This window comes from Cheilinus undulatus, linkage group 6 (assembly GCF_018320785.1).
Source record: "Cheilinus undulatus linkage group 6, ASM1832078v1, whole genome shotgun sequence".
Lineage (NCBI taxonomy): Eukaryota > Metazoa > Chordata > Actinopteri > Labriformes > Labridae > Cheilinus > Cheilinus undulatus.
Window position 1 is genome coordinate 26,597,540 of NC_054870.1, and position 24,526 is coordinate 26,622,065.

The following is a 24,526-nucleotide window of genomic DNA, read 5'->3' on the forward strand; positions in this document are numbered from 1 at the left end:
GTATGTTTAGTTAAGATGTGAGAAAAGCAACAGGATTTGAGGGTGTGTTCACTGTGGGCCAATAAGACGAGCTTATTGTGGAAACAAACAGAGCTAAATTCTTTCCTGGAAGCAGCGCTCTTTTTCCCACAAGACAAGGACGCAGTGAAGGCTGTCTCTTTCTCAATATATGCCTGGGTGTAGAGTGGGACAAAAAAACAACACCCACATTATTACTCAATCCTCTATTCTGCCAAGCATTTAAATCTGATCCAGAATGCATTTAATTACAAAGAATGCAACAACAGAAAGGCTTAGCTTAAACATTGGCTCTATTATTGAATTCATGTTGGGATTAGGTGTTAAATTGAGACTTTATGTGAATGATTTATGACGGACCACCCTGGGAGCTTAGACAGTTTGACTAGATAGCTTGATAGTTTTTTGCAAGAGGTGAAGCCTCACTTAAATACATTGTACTTTATTCTATTTCCCATGACAAGGTGCAGATTTTGGTTGTTTTCCAGAGTTTTTGAGAAACTAAAACATTAAAGTATGGAAACCTTTTTTTTTTCTCAGAAAAGGAGGTTAAGATCCCAAGACAGAAACTAAAATGTACTCGCCATCATGGAAAAACCCAGTAAAATAAAGCGTACAACTGTATTTTGGCTTTGGCCTTCCATACATCATGTACTTTTAGCTTCAATTTTTTCACAAACATCTTTGTGATGAGGTTTTGACCAAAAACCGCTTTGCGACCTACTTTTGGGTCCCAACCCACCATTTGAGGACCACTACTTTTAAATGGTGCCACATTTCCAAGGAACATGCATTTGTGGGATGAGCAGCAGAGCTAAGTATGTGGGTTGTACCCTTGAAGAATCTGCAAAATCTTCTCTGACAGTGCCATACAACTTATTCTGCCGTTGACTCTTTTTTTGTTTTGAATGATCGAAGTCTGAATAAACAAGACATATTTGCAATTTAACAGATAATTCATTTAACAAACAGGAGCCTCAGTAGCATGTGGAAGAACCATACACAGCCAGAACAGCCTGGCTGTATTGTACCTTTCTGAAAGGCTCAGGAGGCACTTCATGGCCTATCTCTGACATTCTCCACTAAAAGCAGTTGTTTGGTAATGGCAGAGAAGATTTGTCAGAATTTTCCCAGCACCACCCACATACTCAGCTCTGTTGCTCATCCAACAAATGCATGTTCCTAACAAATGTGGCACAATTTAAAAGGGAAATAAACAGGCTTTCCAGTGGTATAAGATTTATTGCCAAGGAGCATTGTTATGACAAAGAAATAAACTACTAAACACAACCTTCCTTACTTTTTGTGCTAAGTTTGGCCTCTGGATTCAATCAGTTAGCTGCCAAGCTAGATAGCTAATTATAGCATCAGTAACCCTGAATAAAGCTGCTGCCTGACTCGGTTTTGTATTTTCCACACTGCTTTAAGTCAGTTCAAGATGAGTTAATCTATTGATTGCAGAAAAGTGAACACAGTTTTGAAGCATTAATTATTGGCCTTTTGAAAAACCCCTATAAAGAAATAAGACATGACCCAGTTTTAATTCACTTTTGAAAACAAAAGTATGGTTTATGATTCTACCTCATATCCTCCCTTTTTGTGAGAAAGTTTGCTTCACTTAACATGCTGTAGCCACATCCCTCATTTGTATCTAACTTGTATTCAATATCAAGGCTACTTAGGGTTAACTGATGGTATCTTAATTTAGAAAATAACCACAAAATAAGTCAATAGTGTAAGTTTCACTCTCTGATATCACCCCTCTTTTAAAATTCTGTTGAACCAGGTTTGACAGAAAGATTTTGAGAGAGGAAATATGGAGAAACAATTTGTGACCAAGTAAGTTTGCCAATGAAGAGTTTACATCTTGTGACAAAGTGCAGTTCCTGAATATCTGTAGACTGAACGTCTCCTGGTCAGGAAGAGGCATTACTTAGAAAACTCAGTCAGTGAAGCTCCTTTTCCTGGCATTCAAAGTATTGGGACGTTGACGTAGATGCCTGTAGCACAATAAAAGCTGGGACACAGGCAGCTTGGGAAAGTTCAAAGAAGAAGAGACCGTTAAAAAGCCTGTAGTGAAGTCTTCAGGACTATTAAAACCAGCAGACTTTGATCATTTTAAGGACACCCGCGGCTGTCCCAGTTCCTGTCAGCCCCGGACGCTCAGTTTACTGCCTCGTGTCATGTGACGTTTCCCTGGAATGTTTGTTAAGACATGCTGACTGAGATGCCACGTGTTTTCAGAAACCACACAAACATCATCAGCACATAACACACATAAGACGCTGAGGGGCTGGTTATCCTGCAAATTGCTTTTTGTGGTACTTGATATGCAGTCACATGTAAAAATGACATTTGTGGGTGGCTGTAGTCTTGAAGAGGAGGGGGATTCAAATAATGCCTGGCTTTATTTTTAATGTTTAAATGTTAATGAGCTGTCTGACTCCACCCCTGACCACACCCCTCTCAGGAAATGGATGTGGCACTCCTGATGTTACAGTGTTACAGAAGCTTTTATCCAAAGATAAGGACCTGGCTAGGATTTGAACCATTAATCTCCCAGATCAAAGGCATGACTTCTTTCAAAAAAGCTGGGCTGAAATGTAAATTAAAACAGAACGCATTGATTTGTAAATCTCAAACCTATTTTTAATTAACAATCCAACATATCAGATGTTGAAAATGAGACATTTTACCATTTCATGAAGAACATTAGCTCATTTTGAATTTGATGGCAGCAACACGTCTTCAAAAAGTAAGGACAGCATGGTGTAGCATCTCCTCTTGTTTTAACAACAGTCTGCAAATGTATTGGAAGGGGAGAGACCAGTTGCTTGAGTTTTTGGAGAGGTAAGTTGTCCCATTCCTGTCTGATTTAGGATTCTAGCCGCTCAACTGTCCTGAGTCTTCTTTACTAGATTTGTTATATGATGCGCCAAATGTTTTTCATTGGTGAAAGCTCTGGACTGTGGGCAGGCCAGTTCAGCACCCGGACTCTTCTACTGCGAGCCATGCTGTTGTGATGGATGTGGTTTATGGTTAAGCACTGTCTTGCTGAAATATGCAAGGCCCTCACAGAAAGAGATGTCTGGATAGAAGCATTTGTTGCTCTAAAACCTCTATGCACTGATAACAAGCTGGATGGTCCCTCTCTGCTTTAGCCCAAAGGACATGGCCTCTGTGGTTTCCAGAAAGAATTTCAAGTTTTGATGTGGCCACAGAACAGTTTTCCATTTTGCCTCAGTTCATTTTAAGTGAGCTTTGGCCCAAAGAAGACAGCAACACTTCTGGATTGTGTTCACATATGGCACCTTTTGCATAATACAGCTTAATTTGTATTTGGTATCATTGTTCTGTTGCCTCTGTCTTTTCTTAGCTGCTTTGCTCTTGTTCCTAACAATGTCAAAGCACTTTGTGAACCCTTGTGTTTAAACGTGCTCTATAAATAAAGTTGTTATAATTATTATTATAATTATTTGTGTATGTCGTAGCCAACCATGTTGATAGACAATGATTTCTGGAAGTGTTCCTGAACCCAGCAGTGGTTGTCAGTACAGAATCGTTGTAACATTGTTAGAATTATTCCTGTTTTCAATGTAGTGCTATCTGAGGGCCCAAAGATCACAAGCATCCAATATTGCCAATATTTGTAGGAAATTGTTAAGCAATTTTCAGGTGCAGTTTTTTTGCAGACTGGTGAATCTTTGCCTATCTTTACTTCCGAGAGACTACCTAAAATGCTACTTTTATACAGTTATCTAACTGAGCTGTTGCCAGTTAACCTTTTTAGTTTAAAAATGTTCCTCCAGCTGTTTTTCAATACTACAACTTACTTTTCCAGCTTGTCTGTCCCTACTTTTTTAAGATATGTTGCTGGCATCAATGAACCAATATTTCCTAGTGAAATGGCAAATGTCTCGTTTTTAACATCTGACAGGATTTTTATGTTCTCTCATGAATGTTTATGAGTTTGAGATTTGCAAATCAATCCATTCCGTTTTTGTTTGCATTTGACATAGTACCCCAAAGTTTATAGAATTGGAGGTGTACTATTATTTATTATCATTTAAAGGTCCTAGATACTAGCGTTTTATCATAGTAATCTGCATTTTGGCAAAATTGTTTCCTGCCACACTTCCAGCAGAAAAGGAGCTTAATTTTAGCCCAGTATTCATTCTTATGAGGACATTTTTTTCACTATTGTGCTGCTTATGCTCCACTGTATGGCTGATATTTGATGCCGTTAAAGGTTATTTTTAAAGATCTATTAGAAAAATCGTACTAGAAAGAGGGATCTTTCCCAACATATGCCACATATACACTTGTGTTTTCATTGAAAGATCAGTGCCCTTCACAGTGACATCCATCACCTTTACCTTAAAAATGCTATCACTTTCCCCTGGACTGGCCTAATTTACAGTATAAACAATCATTGTACCAGTGTCTTGTTGAAATATCACATGTGGCGGCATCCTCTTTGATAATCACATGGCCATCAGCTGTGTGGGTGTGGTTTAATTACCATGTGACTGACAGCACCCATGCAACACAAGCAAATAACCCACAGTCATAAGACTTTATATAAAAACTAAATGATGCAGGTGCAGCCAAGTAAATTAACTTTTCCCCTGAATCTCTCCTGTATGAAGGTGTTACAACACAAACAGAACAATAGTCTTGAGTGGGCACAGGAACCCACTATAACAGCTGTGATTACTAAGAGGGAAGGAAGTATGAAAGAAAAATTTTACAGAATAACTAATAAATGTTTTCTTGGGGCAAATTAAGCTGTAATTGGTCTTTCTTTTAGCAATAAAGTGCATATAAACCATGTTCCATTTTTATATTTACCAGTACTTTTCAATGAAAGAGTAATATGCTGAAATATCTTTAAGAGTTTGTGAAACACTTTAAGCAGGAAGCACACTGGAACAAAAATATGGGTGGACCAGAGCTTAACAGATGTGTCAAATGCTCCAGAGTGTAGTCTGTGCAAACCATGGGAATTAGACTCTTTAAAGAAAGGATAGACTTACAATAGATAGAAAAAAAATATGTTGATCCATCAGTATAACCTGCTTTTATTGCAGCTAGAGATTGACCAGCATTGAAAATATACACAATGCCTGATCTAGTTAAGGTGCTAAACCATGCTGTGACAGTCTTTGGTTAATCTTCAGATCTCCATGTTACCTTATTGTTCAAAACTAAAGACATACTTTTCATGTAAACAGTCTAACATAAGTGTGATGAACTGTTCTGTGTTGCAGCTCTTTGAGGAGGGAGTGGACAGCTTGCTTGTCAGGATGTTTTCTATTTGCTCAGGAATGCTCTCTGGACTGTTTTTGTTTAATCCTCTGAGATGTAAGAGTCTCCCTGAGAATTTCTGAATTATTGCACATAGTGATGCAAGCTGAAGCTGGGCAGTTAGGGCTGGCTCAAAAAACAGGTCAGTGTGGATCAGGCCTCTTTAATTCAAAGTGGCCGACTGGACAGAAAATGTTCTTGGTCTTGATGGCTTTTTTCCCCTTTAATTACATCTGCACTAGGGAGGAAAACTTTGATAAAGCTCGCCCGTTTGACAAAGATTAAGGTTTTAAGTTGTGCATATTTAGGGGTGTGGTGACTTTGAATGACATGGGTGCTGCTAGCCGTCTGCATCTTAAAGGGGAGATATTTTACCCTTTTAATACAAGTTTATATTGGTCTCAAAAGTCTCCATAACATACCTGTGAAGTTTATGCTGAAAAAACACTCTAGTACAGGATTTTTACATGTTAAAAACCCCCTCTACTTTAGCCCTTCTCAGAACGAGCCATTTCTGTGTCTGTGGCTTTAAATGTTAATGAGCTGTCTGACTCCACCCCTGACCACATCCCTCTTAGGAAATGGATGTGGCACTCCTGACGTTACAATGTTACAGATGCTTTTATCCAAAAAAAGGACCTGGCTAGGATTTGAACCATTAATCTCCCAGATCAAAGTCAGCAGGGTAACCCACTGAGCTATCAGCATCTCAGCTGGCAACCGAGAGGAAGATCAGGAGAGGAGGGTGGAACTTTCTTCTAAGCGGGGAGGGCCAACCAAACCTGGGGGCTGTGCTAACTCTCCACATGAGGTCATGAGGGGAAAATCTATGAACGGCTTGTTGTAAAGGTAAAACCACCATCGAAGCATGAGACTCTTCTTTTCCTTACATTTTTATCACTGTCCTCTTTACGTCATGTCTTGCCTTCTGAGGTCTCCCCTCCCCTCTGACAAAAATTTACCGCGGCAGCCTGTCTTGAAATTTTCAAGAAGAAAGAAATTTTACAGGAATACATGTGTGAAAAAGGCAACATGAATTCACAAAGCAATATATTTTTTTATAAACGCCTTTTAAGTGGTTTATTGAGTTTTTTGAAACATTTAAAATAACCTAGAGATTCATGAGGATAATGTGCTTTAAAGTGCTGGAATAGAAAGATGACTTAAAGTAAAATAAAGGAAATAACACAAGATGGGTCACACCCTAACTAAAAATATTAATGACCAAAATAAACACCAGAACTGATTGACTGTGCATGTATTTTTCTGGTTTATTGTCTTATCTTTGTCTTCTTACAACAGGCAGCCTTTACTCTGTAAGACTTCATCTGAAACGCTGTGATTTTGCACTGACCAGACCTTTGTGTCCTCGTTTAACAGTGAAGTTGCTAAAAGTGGTTCACATCACATCAGTCCTCATTATTGTTTTGTTGCACCACAAAATGGTACAAAGTACTTCAAACACGACTACAGCCAAACTTTCTTCATTGTGTAAAAACAAAATACACAGGATAGAAACAGTATATTACAAAGAGAGTAGTTCAGCTTTCTGGTGGCTGAGAAGGCAGAACAGTTTTGATTTTTACAACAGTTCCTCTCAGCTGCTGTCCTACCTGTGCTTAAAACTGGAAGCCTGAGAAGTGACTCTCCAGCTGGCTGTTACTGAGCCATCAGGATTAAAATGCCTGCAGAGGGAAGCCCTGCAGGGTTGATGCTCCTGAGCCCAGCAGGACAGGTACCAACCGCAGCAGGTCTCTGAGAGGGATCCCTAACTGGCTGCTTCGTGCCAGTAAATCCCCGAGTGAACTGCAGCCTGCAATAAGAAAGCACAGAGTTTCAAGTAAGTTTATATTGATGAACGCAAGAATGAGTTCCTTTGGCGAATTTATTGACAAGATAAATCTGGGAGTTAAATTATAGATTGTGATGCTCACTTTGGGAGATTTCTGTGGAAGCCAATTGAATTTAAAAGATCAGTATCTGTTATTTGGTCTCTTATGTGGTACTGCAAAAATATGCAAGATGAAAAAAAAACCAAGATGTTGAGACCATGGAGGGGACCCTCCCTATGTATGAACAATTATTAGGGATGCACGATATTGGATTTTTGTCGATATCCGATATGCCGATACTTACAGATTCATTTTAGCCGATACCGATATTTAAATACCCTTTTCGGACAAAAAAATGTCAGTCCTTTTGGACACTTCAAGGTTCAAGGATGACCAGAGAAACAATTTTTAGCCCTTAAAATCACTGTCAAGTTTAAAGAATGAGGATAAATTTAAAAAAAAAAAAGACCTCACCTGACATATGTCTATTGGTTCAGACTAAAATCTACTAATTTATTGGTATATATGGACAAAATTTACAGTCGATCTATGCTGAAATACACAGGCAAAATATCGGAAATATCTGCAGAAATTTTGATACCTGCTGATACCGATATTTGCCTTTTTAAGCTAATATCTGCCAATACCGATACCAGACCGATAATATCGTGCATCCCTTACAATTATTCTAAGTTAAGAAAAATAAAACAAATTATATATTCAGGTGATTTAATTCTAATTAAGATAGGCCTAACTTATAAATGTTGAAAGTTTCTTTATTACCAAATTTGTTCTGCTGCATTCTGCTAGGAAAATATTACACACTGTACCTTTAAGAGATTAAAATGGTGTAGGAATAGAAAAAAACATATTTCTTTAGAGTTAGACATTATTTTTCTCATTTTGATGCATTATACAAAGTTTTTCAAGATTCATAATGGAACCACAAAAAAATCCACTTTTAAATGCAACTTTTGCTGCATTATTGTGAGATATCCACACAACAAAACATCCTAAACCCTAACTTTCAGGCTTTTGAAATGACTGCTGACCCTGTTTGGTTTGAAAACTCCATGACAACTTGTATTGTGTGCAGACTGAAACAAAGGTTTTCAAAAAACACGGTACAGACCTAGTTTTACTTCTACATGTGGTAATAATAGTTGTTGCTTTAACAATTAGTTCTACAAGAGTGCCAGCACATTCCTATCAAGGGTAATTCAACAGTCATTTGCAATGTGATTTCAGGCATGTTGTTTGGGCAGAAAGGTCTTAATGGTGCTGCAGATTGTGTTCATATTGAAGCCTCTTTTAAAACGTGTCAAGGCCTGTGTCCACTAATGGTGATTTATGCACTGGTGGTGCACAATTTAAATTTCAGATTGCCACCAAATGTCCGTTACTGTTGCAAGTTAAGCATGGAAGTTGGCTCATAGCACTTCTGCTTGACTTCATAATGACTTTTATAACAGAAACAATAGAAAGAAACCCATCCAGTTTTGAGCAGCAACTCCAAACCTCAAAATTCCATCCATGGAAAAATGAGTCTGATTAACACACACTCTGCTGCTATTGTTGACAAAGTTGATATCAGAAGCCCCTTTGATTATGATTTGTCAGTAAAGGTCAAGCTACACTGATGAGCGCAGTGGCACTAGTGTATTTTTGTGCTAAGGAAGCTGAACACTTAAAGCAATTAAATCTACTGATTTTCTATAGAAAATGGGGGCTTGGGATGCAAAATACAATACTCATGGGCTCAGGCCTTATGCATAGGCAGAAATACAATAATTGCATTTGATTTCAAAACCTCAGCATGTGATTTAATCAGTGCTGTCAAAATTTATACACTTCAATACCATCATACATCCGTCTAAAGTAGCTTTGTAACTTCCTAGGAACACGTAAAAACTCTCTATGCTCCTAATTTGTATAATTTCACAGATAAAGTCAATTTTCTACAGATTAGAACCATCCTAGATTTAAAAGTTTAATAAGAAGAGTAACAAAAACTTCAGCATTAATAGAGCTCATCTAATGATGGTAATACTTTTAAACTATACTACTAGCTTAGCAGTAGAGTACATTTTGGTATTGAGTCAGTTCAACAGCAGTTAGGTTACAAATGTGCATGAGTGCTGCGAGTTATTAGGTGTTCTGTGTGTTAAAATGTGTGAGTATCGAATGTAAATGAGTGATGCTGCACAGTTCAGTGTAAACAGTGTAAACATGTGTTACCCTCTAGCTGTGTGTCTGTGTTCCTGAGGCAAGGGATGGAGCGGTACACCAAGAAGCAGGCCAGCATGATGGACTGGGCATCCTTAGGAAGGGTCTCACCCCTCATGTAGGACCTCAACACTGAGCTGTTGTCTAGAAGAGGAAAGTAAACAAAAGGCATACAAGATTTTTTTTATATACACTTGTATCTGTCCTTCCAACAAATTCACTGTTAAAAAAAAGGTTTCTGAGAAAAACTGAAGGCTGTGGGAACAGGAATAGAAAGAGAAACCATATAAATGAAGTTTTATCTGCAGAGTCATGGGAGAGATCCAGAGAACGGAAACATTCCTGATGACTGAGGTCAAGTTAGTTTGTGTTCCAAGAAGCTTCATAAAACATGAAAGTAAAAACATGCCGGAGGCATTAACAAGATCACAGTCTCATCCAACAACCTCACCTGTTTCCCACACCTCTCAGTGTGTATTAATAACTCTGTGTGTGAGTACATGTGCAGCTCAGTGATGGAATGTGAGTTTGTTTGAGTGTATACACAGTTGGCTGTTTAGCTTCTAAAGTATGATATTCATGTGCTACACCCTGTGCAGGAAAACAAGCTGAAACATATCCAACGTGGGAAACACTCGACTGGTGTCACTGCAAGTAAACAGAGCTGCAATGAACACTTTGTCTTGTGTATTCTAGTTTATTAAAGACCGAGTGAAAGAAGGTTTCTTTACCATGTTCAGTGTAATTCTGTCCTGAAATAGGTATTTAACATGACATAGTTCTCTAATGTCCACTTATACACATCCATGCACAGGAGAATTGTGTTACTGGATATTGTATGCTAAATTGGCTGGTTAATGATTTCATACAATAAATGTGCTGAAATATATGTAAAAAAAAATTTGAAGGTTGGACCCAAACCCGACTTGATTTACAGTTTAAATCATGTAAAAGGAGAAAAGCTCAAAGAATCCTTTTATTAAGCTTTTCATTTTAGTAACCTTGATGCTGCCTGAAGTCAAAGATAGATGAATGGAATGATCCAATGCAAGCAGCAATAATCAGCTGATCAGTCATGAGAGTTTAATGTTTGCTTAGTCATAACTTATTTGTCAAAGGAGTTTCCTTTTTCCCATTCAAGTCACCTGCTCCTTTTTTGTTTTTTTGCAAAAGGGTAAAAAACACGTGACCTGAGAAAACTTTAGGTTATAACTACTGCCTACTAGAAAGATGAATCCTAATGTAGCTTCTTTTATGCATATCATAAAATACAGGGGCATCAAAAAATAGAATATCACAAAAAAGTTCATTTTTTCCTGTGATTTAATTCAAGAAGTGAAAATTCCATATATTCTTGATACAGCTCATACAAAGTGAAATATATATTTACATATTTATCACACTTAAATATTTTGGATCATCAAAAAAATTTAATGTCTCACAAAGACAACCCAAGTAAATAGAAAATGCAGTTTTTAAATGATGATTTATTTAATAAGGGGAAAAAATCTAAACCTATCTGGCCCTATGTGAAAAAGCAGTTGCCTCCCTTGTTAATTAATGAGTTAACTGTGATTGACCACAGTTCTTAGAAAGCTGAGTTCAATTATACTGGACACACCCAGGCCTGATTACTGCCAGATTTTGTTGAATCAAGAAATCACTTAAATAGTAGCTGTCAGACAAAGTGAAGTAGGCTACAAGAGCTCAAAAAGAAATGCATCATGCCATGATCCAAAGAAACTCAAGAACAAATGAGAAAACAAAGTGATTGAAATATATCAGTCTGGAAAATGACTCCAGTGAAACATGGTCAGAGCCATTATCCACAAATGGAGAAAACTGGGAACAGTGGTGAACCTTCCCAGGAGTGGTCAGCCAACCAAAATTACTCCAAGAGTGCAATGTTGACTCATCATTTTGCTTCTACTTACCAGCAAGAAAGACTTAAAATTAAACTGTCTAGATGTGCCTTACTATCAGTGTAGAGTTTATTGTAGTCGGTTTCACAAAAATACTGCATTTACCATTTATAAATTACGGGTTGTTTATTTAGATAAACTCCATTAAGAAGCTCAAAGGTCTTTGGAAATACTATTATCATTATAAATACCACAGTAATTCTTAAAAATTGGATGAAAATCCCCCCAAACAATGACTGCCTGAAGTTTTGCCAGGTCATTACTGCAGCTGCCTTCAGTTGCTGTTTTTTCTCCTTCAGTTTTGACTTCAGTAACTCGAAAGTATGCTTTGTTGGGATGAGATCAGGTGAATGACTTGGCTATTGAAGAATATTTCCTTTCTTTGCTTTCAGAAACTTTTAGGTTGCTTTCTCAGTATGTCTTGGGCCATTCTATTTTTGCACTGTAAAGCACCGTCCTATCAGATTTGCAGCATTTGGCTGAAAGCAAAGTATTGTCTATACATCTCAGAATTCATCTTGCTACTTTTGTAAGCCGTCACATCATCAATAAACACCAGCGAGCCCTTTCCATTACAATAATACTGCCTCTACCATGTTTGACAAAGGATGTGGTATGCTTTAGATCATGACCTGGTCTTCTCCTTTTCCATACTTTTCTCTCCCCACAATTTAGGTAGAAGTCCAGACCTGGTGACGCTAATCTAAAATGTCGAATCTGGCCTTCCTGTTCTCTAATGTTACCAGTGGTTGGTATCTTGTTGTAAAACCTCTGTGATTACATTCATGAAAGCATCTCTTCATTGTAGACTTCAACAACTATACACTGACTGCCTCCAGAGTGTTGTTGACATGTCTTGATGCTGTGAAGGAGTTTTTCCTCACCAAGGAAAGGATTCCGTGATTATCCTTAATTATCTTTCATGGTTACCTAGGCCTTTTGACGCTGCTGAGCCTGCCAGTGCATTCTTTCTTTTTAAGTGTAAGTGAGCCCCCGGCTCAAAGCTAACTCCGCCCACCTCCGTAATTCAAAAAATGCACAGACAGCTGCACAGAAAGTGAGCAGTTTGGTACTGAGAGGAGGGAGGGGAAAAGGACAGGGTTTTCCAGATGAGGTGGGGGTGACAGTGACGTCCCATTGTCAGAGAGAGACACAGACACAGTCCCACCGCCCTGCTGCCTCATAGCGATCTTTTGAGGTACAGGAGTTTTTCTCTCCAGAGTCCCTGAAGCAGACTGTGGAGTGGTGGCGGACTGTGGTGGTTCTGAACACTACCTGTTCGGTCCATTGGCTCCAGCAGCAGCGTTACCATGGCCTGGGCTCTCAGAGCCGAAGCAGTGCAGGTGCAGGCAGGAGAGGATGGGAGTGGTCTCTGAATGGAAAATTCAGTCAGAGGCGGTAACATTCTACCTTTTATATAGAGTTTGTGATGCAGAAACCTACCAATAGTAGGTTTCTACGTCACAGCAGCGAAAACGAAGTGTTTCAGACGGAGGTTAAAAAAAGGGTTTTTCAGGACACCAGTGTGAGAAACATGAGGAGTTTTTTGAGCTGTAAACCATGTGAAGCTACTACGTGGGTATCAGCGAGATGGTGTAAAGCCTTGAAAAAAGGCATAATACCTCCTCTTTAAGCTACTTCACCTCTTACTCAAACAATCCTCCATCCACGCATCATCATCACTCCTTACCTCTCAGCCAGCCATCCAGAGCTACATCCACCATGTTCTTCATGACAGGCAGAAACTCAGAGGTGAGCAGGGCATCATGACGGTTAGAGGGACCCAGCAGCATCCTCCTGTCCCACAACGCAACCACCAGACGCATCTGCCACAGAAGGAAGGTCTGCTGCAGGTCGCCCCGGCGCAGAGCGCCCACAGTCTGGAAGACAAAGGGAGGAAAGATGAGTTCACATAAATTCACATATGATTAGTGGAATGGAGTTTTCATCTTATCTTTGACTGTGTTTAAATGTTTGGATGTTTGAGAAAACCATGATTATTTTTCCATTTATGTGGAATTCAGAAATCAGTTATAACATATTTTTAGTGGGTCTGAGTGTGTAAAGTAGGGAATATTCAAACTTGAAAATAAAACTGAATAAACTGTAAATGGGCTGAAGCTTGTATAGTAATTTTCTATTAATCCAACTGCTTAAAGGGCTTTTTACACCAAAGTTCACAGATAATAATCTTGATCCTTTACTGTTTGTTTATAGATCAAACAGATCTGTGGAGGTTGCGCCATCATTGTCTGTTCATACTGTGATGAAATACTGGAGAGTAAAAACGCTTATGTCTGCATGTTGTTTACAGATTATGGCGCTGCTTTTAACACTATTGTGCCATCGAATTTGGTGTTAAAGGTGAAAGGTCTGGACCTCTATAACTCCATCTACAGATGGATATTTGACTCTTTGACTTTCTCTTCCACTGTTGTTCTTCCATTGACCTGTTTCAGGTCATGCTATATTTCAGATGAAGCTTAAGGAAGTTGAACAGGTCTTTGATACTGATTGTACGTAATCAGTATGCCTTAACACGATATAACGATGATTATAGATGACCTGCTAAATCCTAATGCTTAAACTTTACCATCAATTATCATACTTAAAATGCCATTCACTTCATGTCTTGCCAATTGCAAAAATTTTGACAGAGGAAAAATATCTGGATTTCTATAAATCAAAAATGATTTGTCAAGTTTCCAGGAACATTCTGTGTTTTAAATTGATCAGTCAAAAACCTGAAAACTTTTAAAAGATTTGTTCAGTATTGTTGTTTGTTAATCAAATTGTACAAGTCCTAAGGCAGTATAAGGAGGGCGTATTACCTGCTCAATAGCAATGTAAGTGGGCAGCATCTCTGGACATTCCTGTGTCACACACTCGTACAGCATGGCTGAAAACAACGCCAGAGTGTCCTCCCTCTGCAAACAAAACACGGATGGAGTCAATAACTGAGTTCATGAAGGCAATCATGAAGGAGCATATGTGACATCAATGTCCTCTAAAATAGCATATATAATCTATAAGTAGATGGCTCCATGACAGTTGGATTTGATTTTTTTATGCTGCCTTTTCTTGTTTTCTACAGTTAAAACTCTTCATTTAAAACTATTTTTCTTTAACTAACTCATGTCTCTTATGTTTTGCATTGTTATTGTTGAGAATGAGCTTTAAAAACCATTGATAGGCCTTATGATAATTTTGTATGTAAGCCTGATTAATTCACTGTCCCTCCTTGTTGAAGTAAATGTTCATTATGGACTTAAAAGCATAAACACTTACGTATGCCAACAATGCATTTAAGTTTTTGCTTTTTTAAACACAAAACACAACTTTCTAGTTACTTGGAAGGTGAAAAGTTAATTACACTGAAGGACTTTAAACTGGCATGTTGTTAAATTCAATTACAGAACGTTACGCTGCATAAAGACTCATTTCTTCCATTTCACTGTTCATGCGGAAAGCAGTGACCTGTGGTTAACCTGAAGCTAAGAGGCAGCCTCTTCACACAGAGAAGAGGAGTCAAGTGATTGATAAGGAGTTTGAGCTCTGCTAACGACAATCTAAAATATCTAGTTACTCTGTGCATAACGTGCTGTAGGATGGACACATGAAGTTAATTCTTCATTATTATTGTATCCCACATCAAAAGCAACCTTAAAATCAAATATGCATATAGAAAAACATACTAGAAAACTATTGGAATTTAAGAAGAATTAAGTGTATCTTTTCCCCAAATTATTTAAGATGGCAGATATGCATTGATGCCTTCCTTTGAAGATACCATGGTTGAAAATTCAAATGGTCATGATTGTAATTTTGAGAATCAGTCCATTCTTCAGTCTTAATGCAGACAGGATTCAGAAAGCTAGACTATTTTTAGATTATTCTTAAAATAAAATAATTAGCAATGGAGAATAAAGGACAGGCACTTTTAACCACACAGGGTCTTCATCAGAGCATGGGAGTGTGAAGTCACGGTGGAAGGTGAGGTCCACCTATGTCTCAGGTGGCTGATTTACATCATCGTGTTGTTATATTTACCCTAAGTGTCAACGGAGCTCAACATTAACACCAGCCAACCAGCCAAATAGTGAGTGAAAAAGTTTATGTTAAGCCCTGTTAAGAAAAACTAATACATGATTTATACTTTGGGATTTTTATTAAGTTAAAATGATTTAATATTTGATCAATGATGAAAATAACTGTGTTTTCACAAAGCTTTGTGTCGGTGCATGACGATAGCTTTGAGCCTTCCTTCCTATGTTGGATTCTTTAGTTTACTCTGAATTCAATATTCAGATTAGTCCTATTCTCACATATCACAAAGGATATGAGGATGTTTATGGACAGACTATACCAAGAAGGCCTAATTCAGGATATTTAATATCAATAGAGATGCAGACTGCATGAAAATGTGCTTATTTCCCTTTTGAACAAAAATAAACATGTCTGCTAGTATTCTGCTGCTGTAAAACTGCCAATAACACAACAGAAAACTGGCTTTAAGAACATTCAGTTTAAAAAAAAAAAAAAAAAAGATCTAACCTAATCTAACCTAATCTAACTAACCTAAATTTCTTACTGTGTTAAACTCACATGCTTCATCCCATCAGATGTTTTACAGAAGAGCTCTGCAAAGGAGACCAGGGCAGGCTCTGAGGTGAATGTAGAGATGGCTTCAGGCTGCAGAAACACAGAAGGATATCTATAACATGTATTTACATAAATAAACACATAAGGGGAATACCAGAATACAGGGATAGAAACAAAGGGGAGTCACTGTGGTGGAGGGGGAGGAAAAACAGATGGGGAGACGAAAAAAAGAAGAATGGGAGGTCAGTGAGGACAGGTGAAATTACTAATGCGTGTTATATGAGTTTTTCTCTCCCCCATCCTGCAGGTGTATTGTCAACAAACATTGAAACCACCAGGGAAGCTGTAATAGTGTGTCAACCAACGGCTGCCTGCTAACCCTGCAGTGACAACCTGCCACAACTGAGCCCGCGCAACCACTGATCAATTCAGGTCTGCTAGTTTCAATTTATGATCCGTCAATAGAGTTGACTTAATTTCATTAAATGTGCTGCTTTTTTAAAACATAGTCATTAAAATTTTTCAAATTTAAATGTTTTTAATATACTTTTCAATTTAAAGGATGGATTTTATCGACATTAGAACTTTCATGAGGCTAAAATAGATACAGAGAAGAAATATCTAGTTATTGGGTCAAATAAAAATGAGGTAAAAGTTCAAATGTGTTAGTATATATCAACCCTTTAACCTGGCATGCCAGATGGATGTGTGTGAAACACATCCATCTGGTAAACCACTCAAAGACAGCGGAGGGTAACTGGATGAACATTCTGTCTGTCACATCTTTACAGGCCAATCAGAGCGACAAAACATGTGACGTAGCCACTACCAAGCTGCGACCTTACCGAAGGAGTAAACTCCATGGCAAACCATGGCGACTGTAGACATGTTAGTACACAACTTTTCTCGTTTTTGAAAAGAAAACAACTCCTTGTTCTCCTTTTAATGAAGAAATGTCATGAATTTCTGATAAAACTGGCGCTTTAGCAGCATCCATGCTAGTGTCTTCCGCCATTATTGCAATAGGCCTCTTGTTGCAAAAATGTACATGGGTATTCATGATTATATTTGACTCATCTTTGTTTCACCTTAAAAGCTCTAACTCCAGAGTTTTGATGGTTGACGGTTGAGGCGAGCAGGCTCTTCCAGCCTTGAGGGTCATCTTTGTAGGGCAGCTGACCAGCACGCAATTTTACATACAACACCCCATCTCTGGAAAGGATGGACCTGGGAAATAAACAGAAGTAAGTCTTTCATTCAAAATCCCCAAATTAACTGAGGACAAGCATGTGATGTCAAAGTCAGTGCGAGTCACTGCAGTTTCAGCCACCGAGTGGCAGAAAGCACATACCAGTGAAAAAAGATAGTATGGCGCAAGTAGTTAACTGCTTAATTTCAGCTGACTTTTAAATTAATATACAGTGCTTAACAAATTTATTAGACCACCCTAACCCTAACCAAAGTAAGGTTTATGCCACAGCTGCCCTAAATTAACAGCATTGGTAATTACCAAAATCATTTTTTATGTTTCTGCAATGGTTAATACACCAATATGTAGAAGCTCTTTAACCCTAATGATATTTTTAATGCTAAAATATAATTATTATTGTTATCCATGAATTTTCAAATTTACTGATTTACAAAAAAACTGAAAAAATAGTAAAGCACATTATTATTTCTTGATTAATATGTCAAATTATAGTTGTTTACTTGCATTCCTGAACAGAAAAATGAGTTTAAGTGGTTGAATGTTATGCTTGTTAAATTTCGGACTTCTCAGAGAAACCCAGTGAGCCGGCTAAAATTTGGGTAATTCAGTTTGAAATCCCTCATTCCTGTTCAAAATGGTAAAACATGGAGAGCTCACTGAAAATGAAAGAGTCCGCATTAAAGCACTTCATGATGCTAGATGGTCTTTGAGACAAATATAAATTAGTTAAGCACTGTATATCTTCAAGAATCAAAAATCAAGAAACCTTTATTGTCATTATGTGAGAACATAATGAAATTTTCGGCGGTAGCTCCCGACTGAGGTAGTGCAAAAACAAACAAAAAGCCGAGAGCTCCGAGCCGCTGCGTGCGTAGGCGCCGCCATATTGTGACATCTTGATGATGTTCAGTCAGTATAGACCCTCAGCAGATGGAATACATTTATAGAAATGTTGAGAGACACAACAGTGCGCTAATAAAGCAACAAGATGAAGCTGTGCTATTACAATAGTTACCAACACTGCATGCCTCATATCACACAGCCAACAAGCATTCAGCTGTGAACTTGAGCTAAACCCTACTTCATTTTCCCTCCCCTTGTTTTTGGCTTTAAGAAAAATTAAGACCTTAAATTTCAGCAGACCAACTATCTAAAAACAATGGATAATGTTTTCATTCCTCTAAATAAAACTCTGTAATGTCTGACTAACACAGCTGTTTTAATAAGGTAAGAAAAACTGTGTAGACCTTTGATATTTATCACAGATTAAAAAAGTAGCCTCTGTAAACTGAAGTGATTACTATATAATTCTGAGGTTATGTGAGCTGGTAACAGCTTATACTACTGACACAGTACAGTTAAGAACTGTACTATGTGTTAATGTCGTATTAGAAATAAATGGTTTGACAGGTGAAAAAACTGAGCTAGCTGAAGGAAGAAGACCAGAGTACACTGATCTCTTTTTGAGATGAACCTTGAATTTCTACTAACAGATTTAACAACCAAAAAACAATCTTATTTTAGATAAGCTAAAGTAAAAAGAAGCAAATAGATTGTTAAAATACAGAGAAAATCAGATATTTGCTTTGTAGAAACCCAACACTTCAATTCAGTGTCAGATCCATTACTGATGAATCAGGTTGATGTGAAGCATCAGGCTCTACTTTGTGTAAGTGAAATATATAAATGACAGGAAAGTCTATTTATGGCCAGGTATCAACATCCACACTCCACTGTGTCTTCAGGAAACAGTATGGATTTCTGTGGAGTCATATCCCTAGTTAAAAGGGATTATCTATCCCCATTTTTGTCCAATTTTGTCCGTCCTGCATTGAGCAGACAGCTGGATCTCGGTGTCGTGCCACTTGACCCTACTGGGAAAAGACGTTTCCCCTGAAAATGATGTCAGTGCATACCCCTCTATAAATGTGATCAGAGCTCTCCATTCCAACATATACAGCCCCCTTCAAAACTACTGGAACAGTGAGGCCAATTCCTTTATCTTTGCTGTAAACTAAAAACATTTGGGTTTGACATCAAATGTTAAATATGAGACAAAAGTTTATTTCAGCTTTTATTTCCAGGTATTTACATCTGGATCTGACACACAACTTGGAGGCTAGCACCTTTTGTTTGAACCCACTAATTTTTCATGTGAGCAAAAGTACTGGACCATGTGACTGACAGGTGTGTTTTGTTGCCCAGGTGTGTCCTGCTACATTAATTAGTCACACAATAAATAGTGCTGAATGTCTATACTCAGTTTCAGATTTGGGTTTTGCCTGTGCAGACTGCATTTATAAATAGAGATGTAACCAAGATAAAAACCAGAGAGCTGTCCATGGGTGAAAAACAAGTGATTGGGAAGCTGAGAGAGGATGGAAAATCAATCAGAGCCACTGCAAAACATTGGCCATAACAAGTACAACTATTAGGAATGTCCTGAAGAAGAAAGAAACCACTGTTGTTCTCAGTAACAGATGTCAAATGGGTAGACCAAGGAAATCAGCAGCAGTTGACGACAAAAAACATTGTGAGAGCTGTAAAGAAAGACCCTAAAACAACTGTTAGTGACATCAGCAACAACCTCCAGAGAGCAGGAGTGAAGGTATCCCCACCTACTGTTCACAGAAGACTTCAGGAACAAAAGTACAGAGGCTACACCAGAAGATACAAACCACTCGTTAGCAAGAAGAGCAGGAAGGCCAGGCTGGAATTTGCCAAAAAGTACAGAGACAAGCCTCAAACATTCTGGGAAAAAGTTTTATGGACTGATGAGACAAAGATGAACCTTTAACAAAGTGATGGAAAGGAAACACATGATGGTAGCAGAAATGAACTCAGAAGTCTACAGAAACATTTTGTTTACCAATTTAAGGAAAGACACAACCAAAGTGACTGGGAGATCCTTCATCATGCAGCAAGAAAATGACCCAAAAAACACTGCCAAAATAATAAAGGAGTTCATCAGGGGCAAGAAGTGGAAGGTTTTAGACTTACCAAGCAATCTCCAGACTTGAGCCCTATAGAGTATGTATTTTACCTGCTAAAGAGGAAACTGAAGGGAGTAACCCCCTAAACAAACAACAACTGAAAGAGGCTGCAGTGAAAGCCTGGAAAAGCATCACAAAAGAAGAACATAAAAGTTTGGTCATGTCAGTGGGTCACAGGCTTAATGCAGTCACTGCAAGAAAAGGATTTGCAACCAAATATTAAGTCTTATTCACTTTTTTGTTTAATTTTGTTTTAAGTCCATCTGTTCCAATACTTTTGCTCACCTAAAAATTTGGTGTTCTGGAAATAAAAGCTGAAATATTGATTGCTTGTCTCATATTCAACTTTTGATGTCAAACCAAAATGTTTTCAGTCTACAGCAAAAATTAAAGAATTGGCCTCACTATTCCAATAGCTTTGGAGGGGAGTGTATGTGCTTTTCATTTACATTTGTGTACTCTTATTTTCCTCTGCACTCACTTTAGATGCTGTGTTTCTCTGCTGAGGTCCAGAGACAGTTCCCAGTATCGAGGCCCCTTCACTTTCACCTTAGACAAATAAACACAAATTAGAAAATATTTGCATTTTGATGATGATATTAGGATGGGATTAAGTCACCAAAAATAGTTGTGTTTGCTTCAGTAACATTGAGTGTATTTCTTTTATATTTATCAGTATTCCACACCCTATTGCCACAGGAGAGGGACTACATGAAAAAGTCTTATTTAAGCAGGACTACGAAGTCCAGAAGTGTTGTTCCTAAGATTATTGTACCCGTTTCAGAAGGTGCAGCTCAGGAAGCATGGTGGGGGCCATCAGTTCGACCGTCGTCTCCTCATACCATTTGGTCTCCTGAAACAAGAAATACCCAACACCATTTATAAGAATACAAACAATCATGTTTTTACATTTATATATTTAAGCAATAGGACCAGTAGATCCTATGTCTGCTTCTAGTAGTGCTACTATGATACATATTACATTGTACATACATTTAGTGTTATGGAAAAGCAGCATTACAAGATAACACATTTCAGACAATTGGTTCTTGTCAATATAAACAGAATCCCAACCATTGAACTTAATTATGAGGTGGACCAGCTGAGTTTTAGTGGTAGGTAATCACTGTAATGATGGATGATGTCCCCCTGTCAAACTGAGCTCTCTGCTGTGAATTAAATTGAAGTGGAGATAGCTGTAAGTGGTGCTAATCACTGTGAAGAACAACCTCTATCTTTAACCTTCAACCATCCAGCATTAATATAAAATCAAATAGATATTTTAGTAGATTAACACAGTGAAAGATACCCCTTCTCCTAATTGTGAATGTCTCTTGATTTCTTGTTAAGATTTTCTCTCTTCACTCATGTATTATGAGTGGCACAAACAAATCCCCCAAAACCTCTGAAAAATTCATCTGAAATCAAGTTGATGTTTTCTTTTGAAAAGTGTATCACTCACAGGCTGCAATGCAAAGAAGACATAGAAGCTTTGGTTCATTATCTGGGTGTATGCACCAAACTTTATTTATAGCGCTTAATACTTGAGTCTTTTCTGCTGACCACCAGAGGTGGTGCTTAAAGCACTGAATATTCCCTTCGCCCATGCGCAGTTCGAGTATGTATACCAACAACGTCACTTGTGACCCCTGGATGGCCCGAGAGAGGTTATATCTTCTGTTGTCATCCAGGGTTCTGTTTCTTTTTTTTTCTTCTCGCGTGCAGTTTGCACCTACTTCGGAGCATTAACCTAAGCTAAGCGTTTGGAACTTACTACAAGGAGAAATACTTTTTGTTGAACTTCTTAATAACAGTCGCTAGTAGCCCTGGAACCGTCCGTCGGCGCAGCGAAGTCTTCGGCCTCCAAGGGCTGCGACGGTCGTCTAACCCTCTTTTGGGAGCGGTATGTTTTGTTTCGTTTGTGCCTGACATCAGTAAGGTAAGCCTCTCACTCCCATCTAAGGATGTAAGGTAAGTGTGTTCGTTTTTTGATGAGATTTCCTGGCAAATTAGTGGCTGTGTTTCCAAAATTGTTTGGTCAGTGGCAGCTAACCAGTTATTGACTAACCATTAGCTCTCATGCTGACCGGAATTAAACATGTTTAAAGGCAAATGGAGCATTCATTTAATGGCTCACTCCCGTCTCTCAGCTGACTGTTGAGCCCTGGCTTGCCATGCATGATGCAGCAAGAGTTGGCCTGGATCGTATGCCGGCTGTAGAGCCTGCCATCGCACCCCTTATCGTGTCTCCTGATGAGGCACTGCAGCCAGCTGTCAGGTGCCCTCGACCCCAGTGTTGGGTCACAGACAACCTTCTCACCAGGGCTTATAATACCGGAGCATGTGCCAGCCGTATCTGCAACTCCCTGGCTTATCTTATGTTTGCCCTCTCGACTTCCCTGCAGGAGGGCAGAGTCGAGGCTTCCTCCATCAGTCTCAGTGACACGTCATTGCAGGCCTTTGCACTGGTGTCAAGGGAACTTGGAAGGATGATGTCCTTCCTGGTTCAAACTCGCTGCCAGGTCTCAGCAGAAGCATGCCTCCCCCCAGTAGGCCCAGGGGCCCCTCAACTGCCCCTTCAGCCCACCCACCACCACGTACTCGCTCCACCGGTTGCCATGAGGCCCAGAGGCCGGCCAGGGAATTTCATGCTGGGGACTTTCATGGCACTGCCCACTCATCCTACAGACCACCTCGAGCCCTGGATCCTACCTGCCGCCCCTCCAGGGCCTCTAGGGGCCGGTGGGCCCAAGACTGAGGTCTGTGGGCGGGCTGTCAGGCACTTTTCACACCAGCAGCTCCAGTATTGGGCTGCACACGCTTCGGACTCTTGGGTGGTTGCCACCTTAACCCACGGGTACAAGCTACAGTTCCGACGCTGGCCCCCTTCCTCTGGCCGGGTCAAAACCACAATCATCAGCGACCCGGCGAAAGCCCTAGCCCTAACCAGGAGTTATCCACCCTCCTGGCAAAGAACGCAATCAAGGCTGTAGATCCTCTGTCGCACCACCTAGGCTTCTACTCGACTTACTTCCTCGTCACAAAAAGGACTGGCGGATTCCGTCCAATTCTGGTCTTGAGGGGACTCAACAGGTATATGATAGTGTTACTGTTCCATATGATAACTACTGCAGATGTCTTACGAACTGTTGCTCGGGGGAATGGTTTACGTCCATAGACCTCAAGGACGCCTACTTTCATGTCCCAATTGCCGTCTAATCCCCTCCCAGACCACAACCTTCATTGGTGTGGCTTGGGACACAACAACCATGAGGGCATGTCTGTCCCCACACCGCGTGGACGACGTTCTGCGCCTCCTTCTTCTGTTTCAGAGGGGCAGGCTACTGCCCTACGTCACTTTCCTCCGTCTCTTGGGCAAACTAACATCAGTCTCTGCCGTTGTTCCGCTGGGCTTGCTATCACTGTGCCCTCTGCAGAGACTGCTGAACAGCTTACACTTGGATGCCAAACAGCACAGACACCAGAAGCTTCGAATGTCACAGCAGTGCATCCTTGCCCTGGTGCCGTGGAGGGACAGGTCTTACATGTCCAGGGGTGTCCCTATAGGCTCAGGCCCATCCCGACGAGAGGTTGTCACCACAGATGCCTGCCCCTCAGGATGGGGTGCAGTGTGGCAGAACAGGACAAACTCAGGGACAGTGGTCGGGGCAAAATCGCACCGAACACATCAATGTGCTAGAGCTGCAAGCGGTGCATCTCGCTCTCCAGCACTTCCTGCCGTATCTGAGAGGAAGGCATGTGCTCCTTTGGTCGGACAACACCTCGACCGTCTTCTATATCAGCCGGCACCAAGTCTGCACAGCTGCAGGTATCCCAGGACCTCCTGACTTGGGCAGCCCCCCGTCTGGCCAGCCTGCGGGCAATGTATTTACCGGGGAGGTCGGAATCAGCTTGCTGATTCCCTCTCCCGTCACAAGCCTCCACCTGGGGAGTGGCGCCTTCACCCAGAGGTGGTGCACAAAAACTGGGGCCTCTTTGGCCAAGCAGAGGTGGATCTCTTTGCCTCAGAAATGTTGACCCACTGCCCCCTCTGGTTCTCCCTGACAGAGACAACCAGCTCTCTGGGCCAGAACGCACTGGCCCACCCTTGGCCAGAAGGTCTTCTGAATGCCTTTCCGCCACTTCCTCTGATTTGGCCAACACTTCAGTGAGTGCTTCAAGAGGGTCACAAGATGTTACTGGTGGCCCCCTTCTGGCCAGCAAGGACATGGTTTCCTCTGCTGCACAGACTCTGTCATGGCATGCCATGGCACCTCCCCGAACAGACAGGCCTACTGTCTCAGCTGGGGGGTCAGATCTGGCATCCCAATCCTCAGTGCCTCAAACTGTGGATTTGGCCACTGAAGGGCCCAACCCGCCTCCGAGCAGCTGCGCGGACCCTGTCAGGCAGACAAT

General features: G+C 40.0%; 1 protein-coding gene across 1 annotated transcript in view; it reads right to left on the reverse strand.

Moving 5' to 3' along the window:
- Window positions 1–6,396: 6,396 nt before the first annotated feature.
- The window catches only part of anapc1 (anaphase promoting complex subunit 1), a 69,794-nt gene continuing 51,664 nt past the window's right edge, over window positions 6,397–24,526 (reverse strand). The window contains exons 46-53 of the mRNA XM_041790186.1: window positions 20,886–20,963; window positions 20,592–20,659; window positions 16,996–17,134; window positions 15,911–15,997; window positions 14,137–14,232; window positions 12,996–13,185; window positions 9,396–9,527; window positions 6,397–7,138 (exon numbers count right to left, since the gene is read on the reverse strand). Of these exons, the coding sequence (XP_041646120.1) occupies window positions 7,002–7,138; window positions 9,396–9,527; window positions 12,996–13,185; window positions 14,137–14,232; window positions 15,911–15,997; window positions 16,996–17,134; window positions 20,592–20,659; window positions 20,886–20,963 (927 nt within the window). The 3' untranslated portion in view covers window positions 6,397–7,001. The remainder of the gene's footprint in view (window positions 7,139–9,395; window positions 9,528–12,995; window positions 13,186–14,136; window positions 14,233–15,910; window positions 15,998–16,995; window positions 17,135–20,591; window positions 20,660–20,885; window positions 20,964–24,526) is intronic.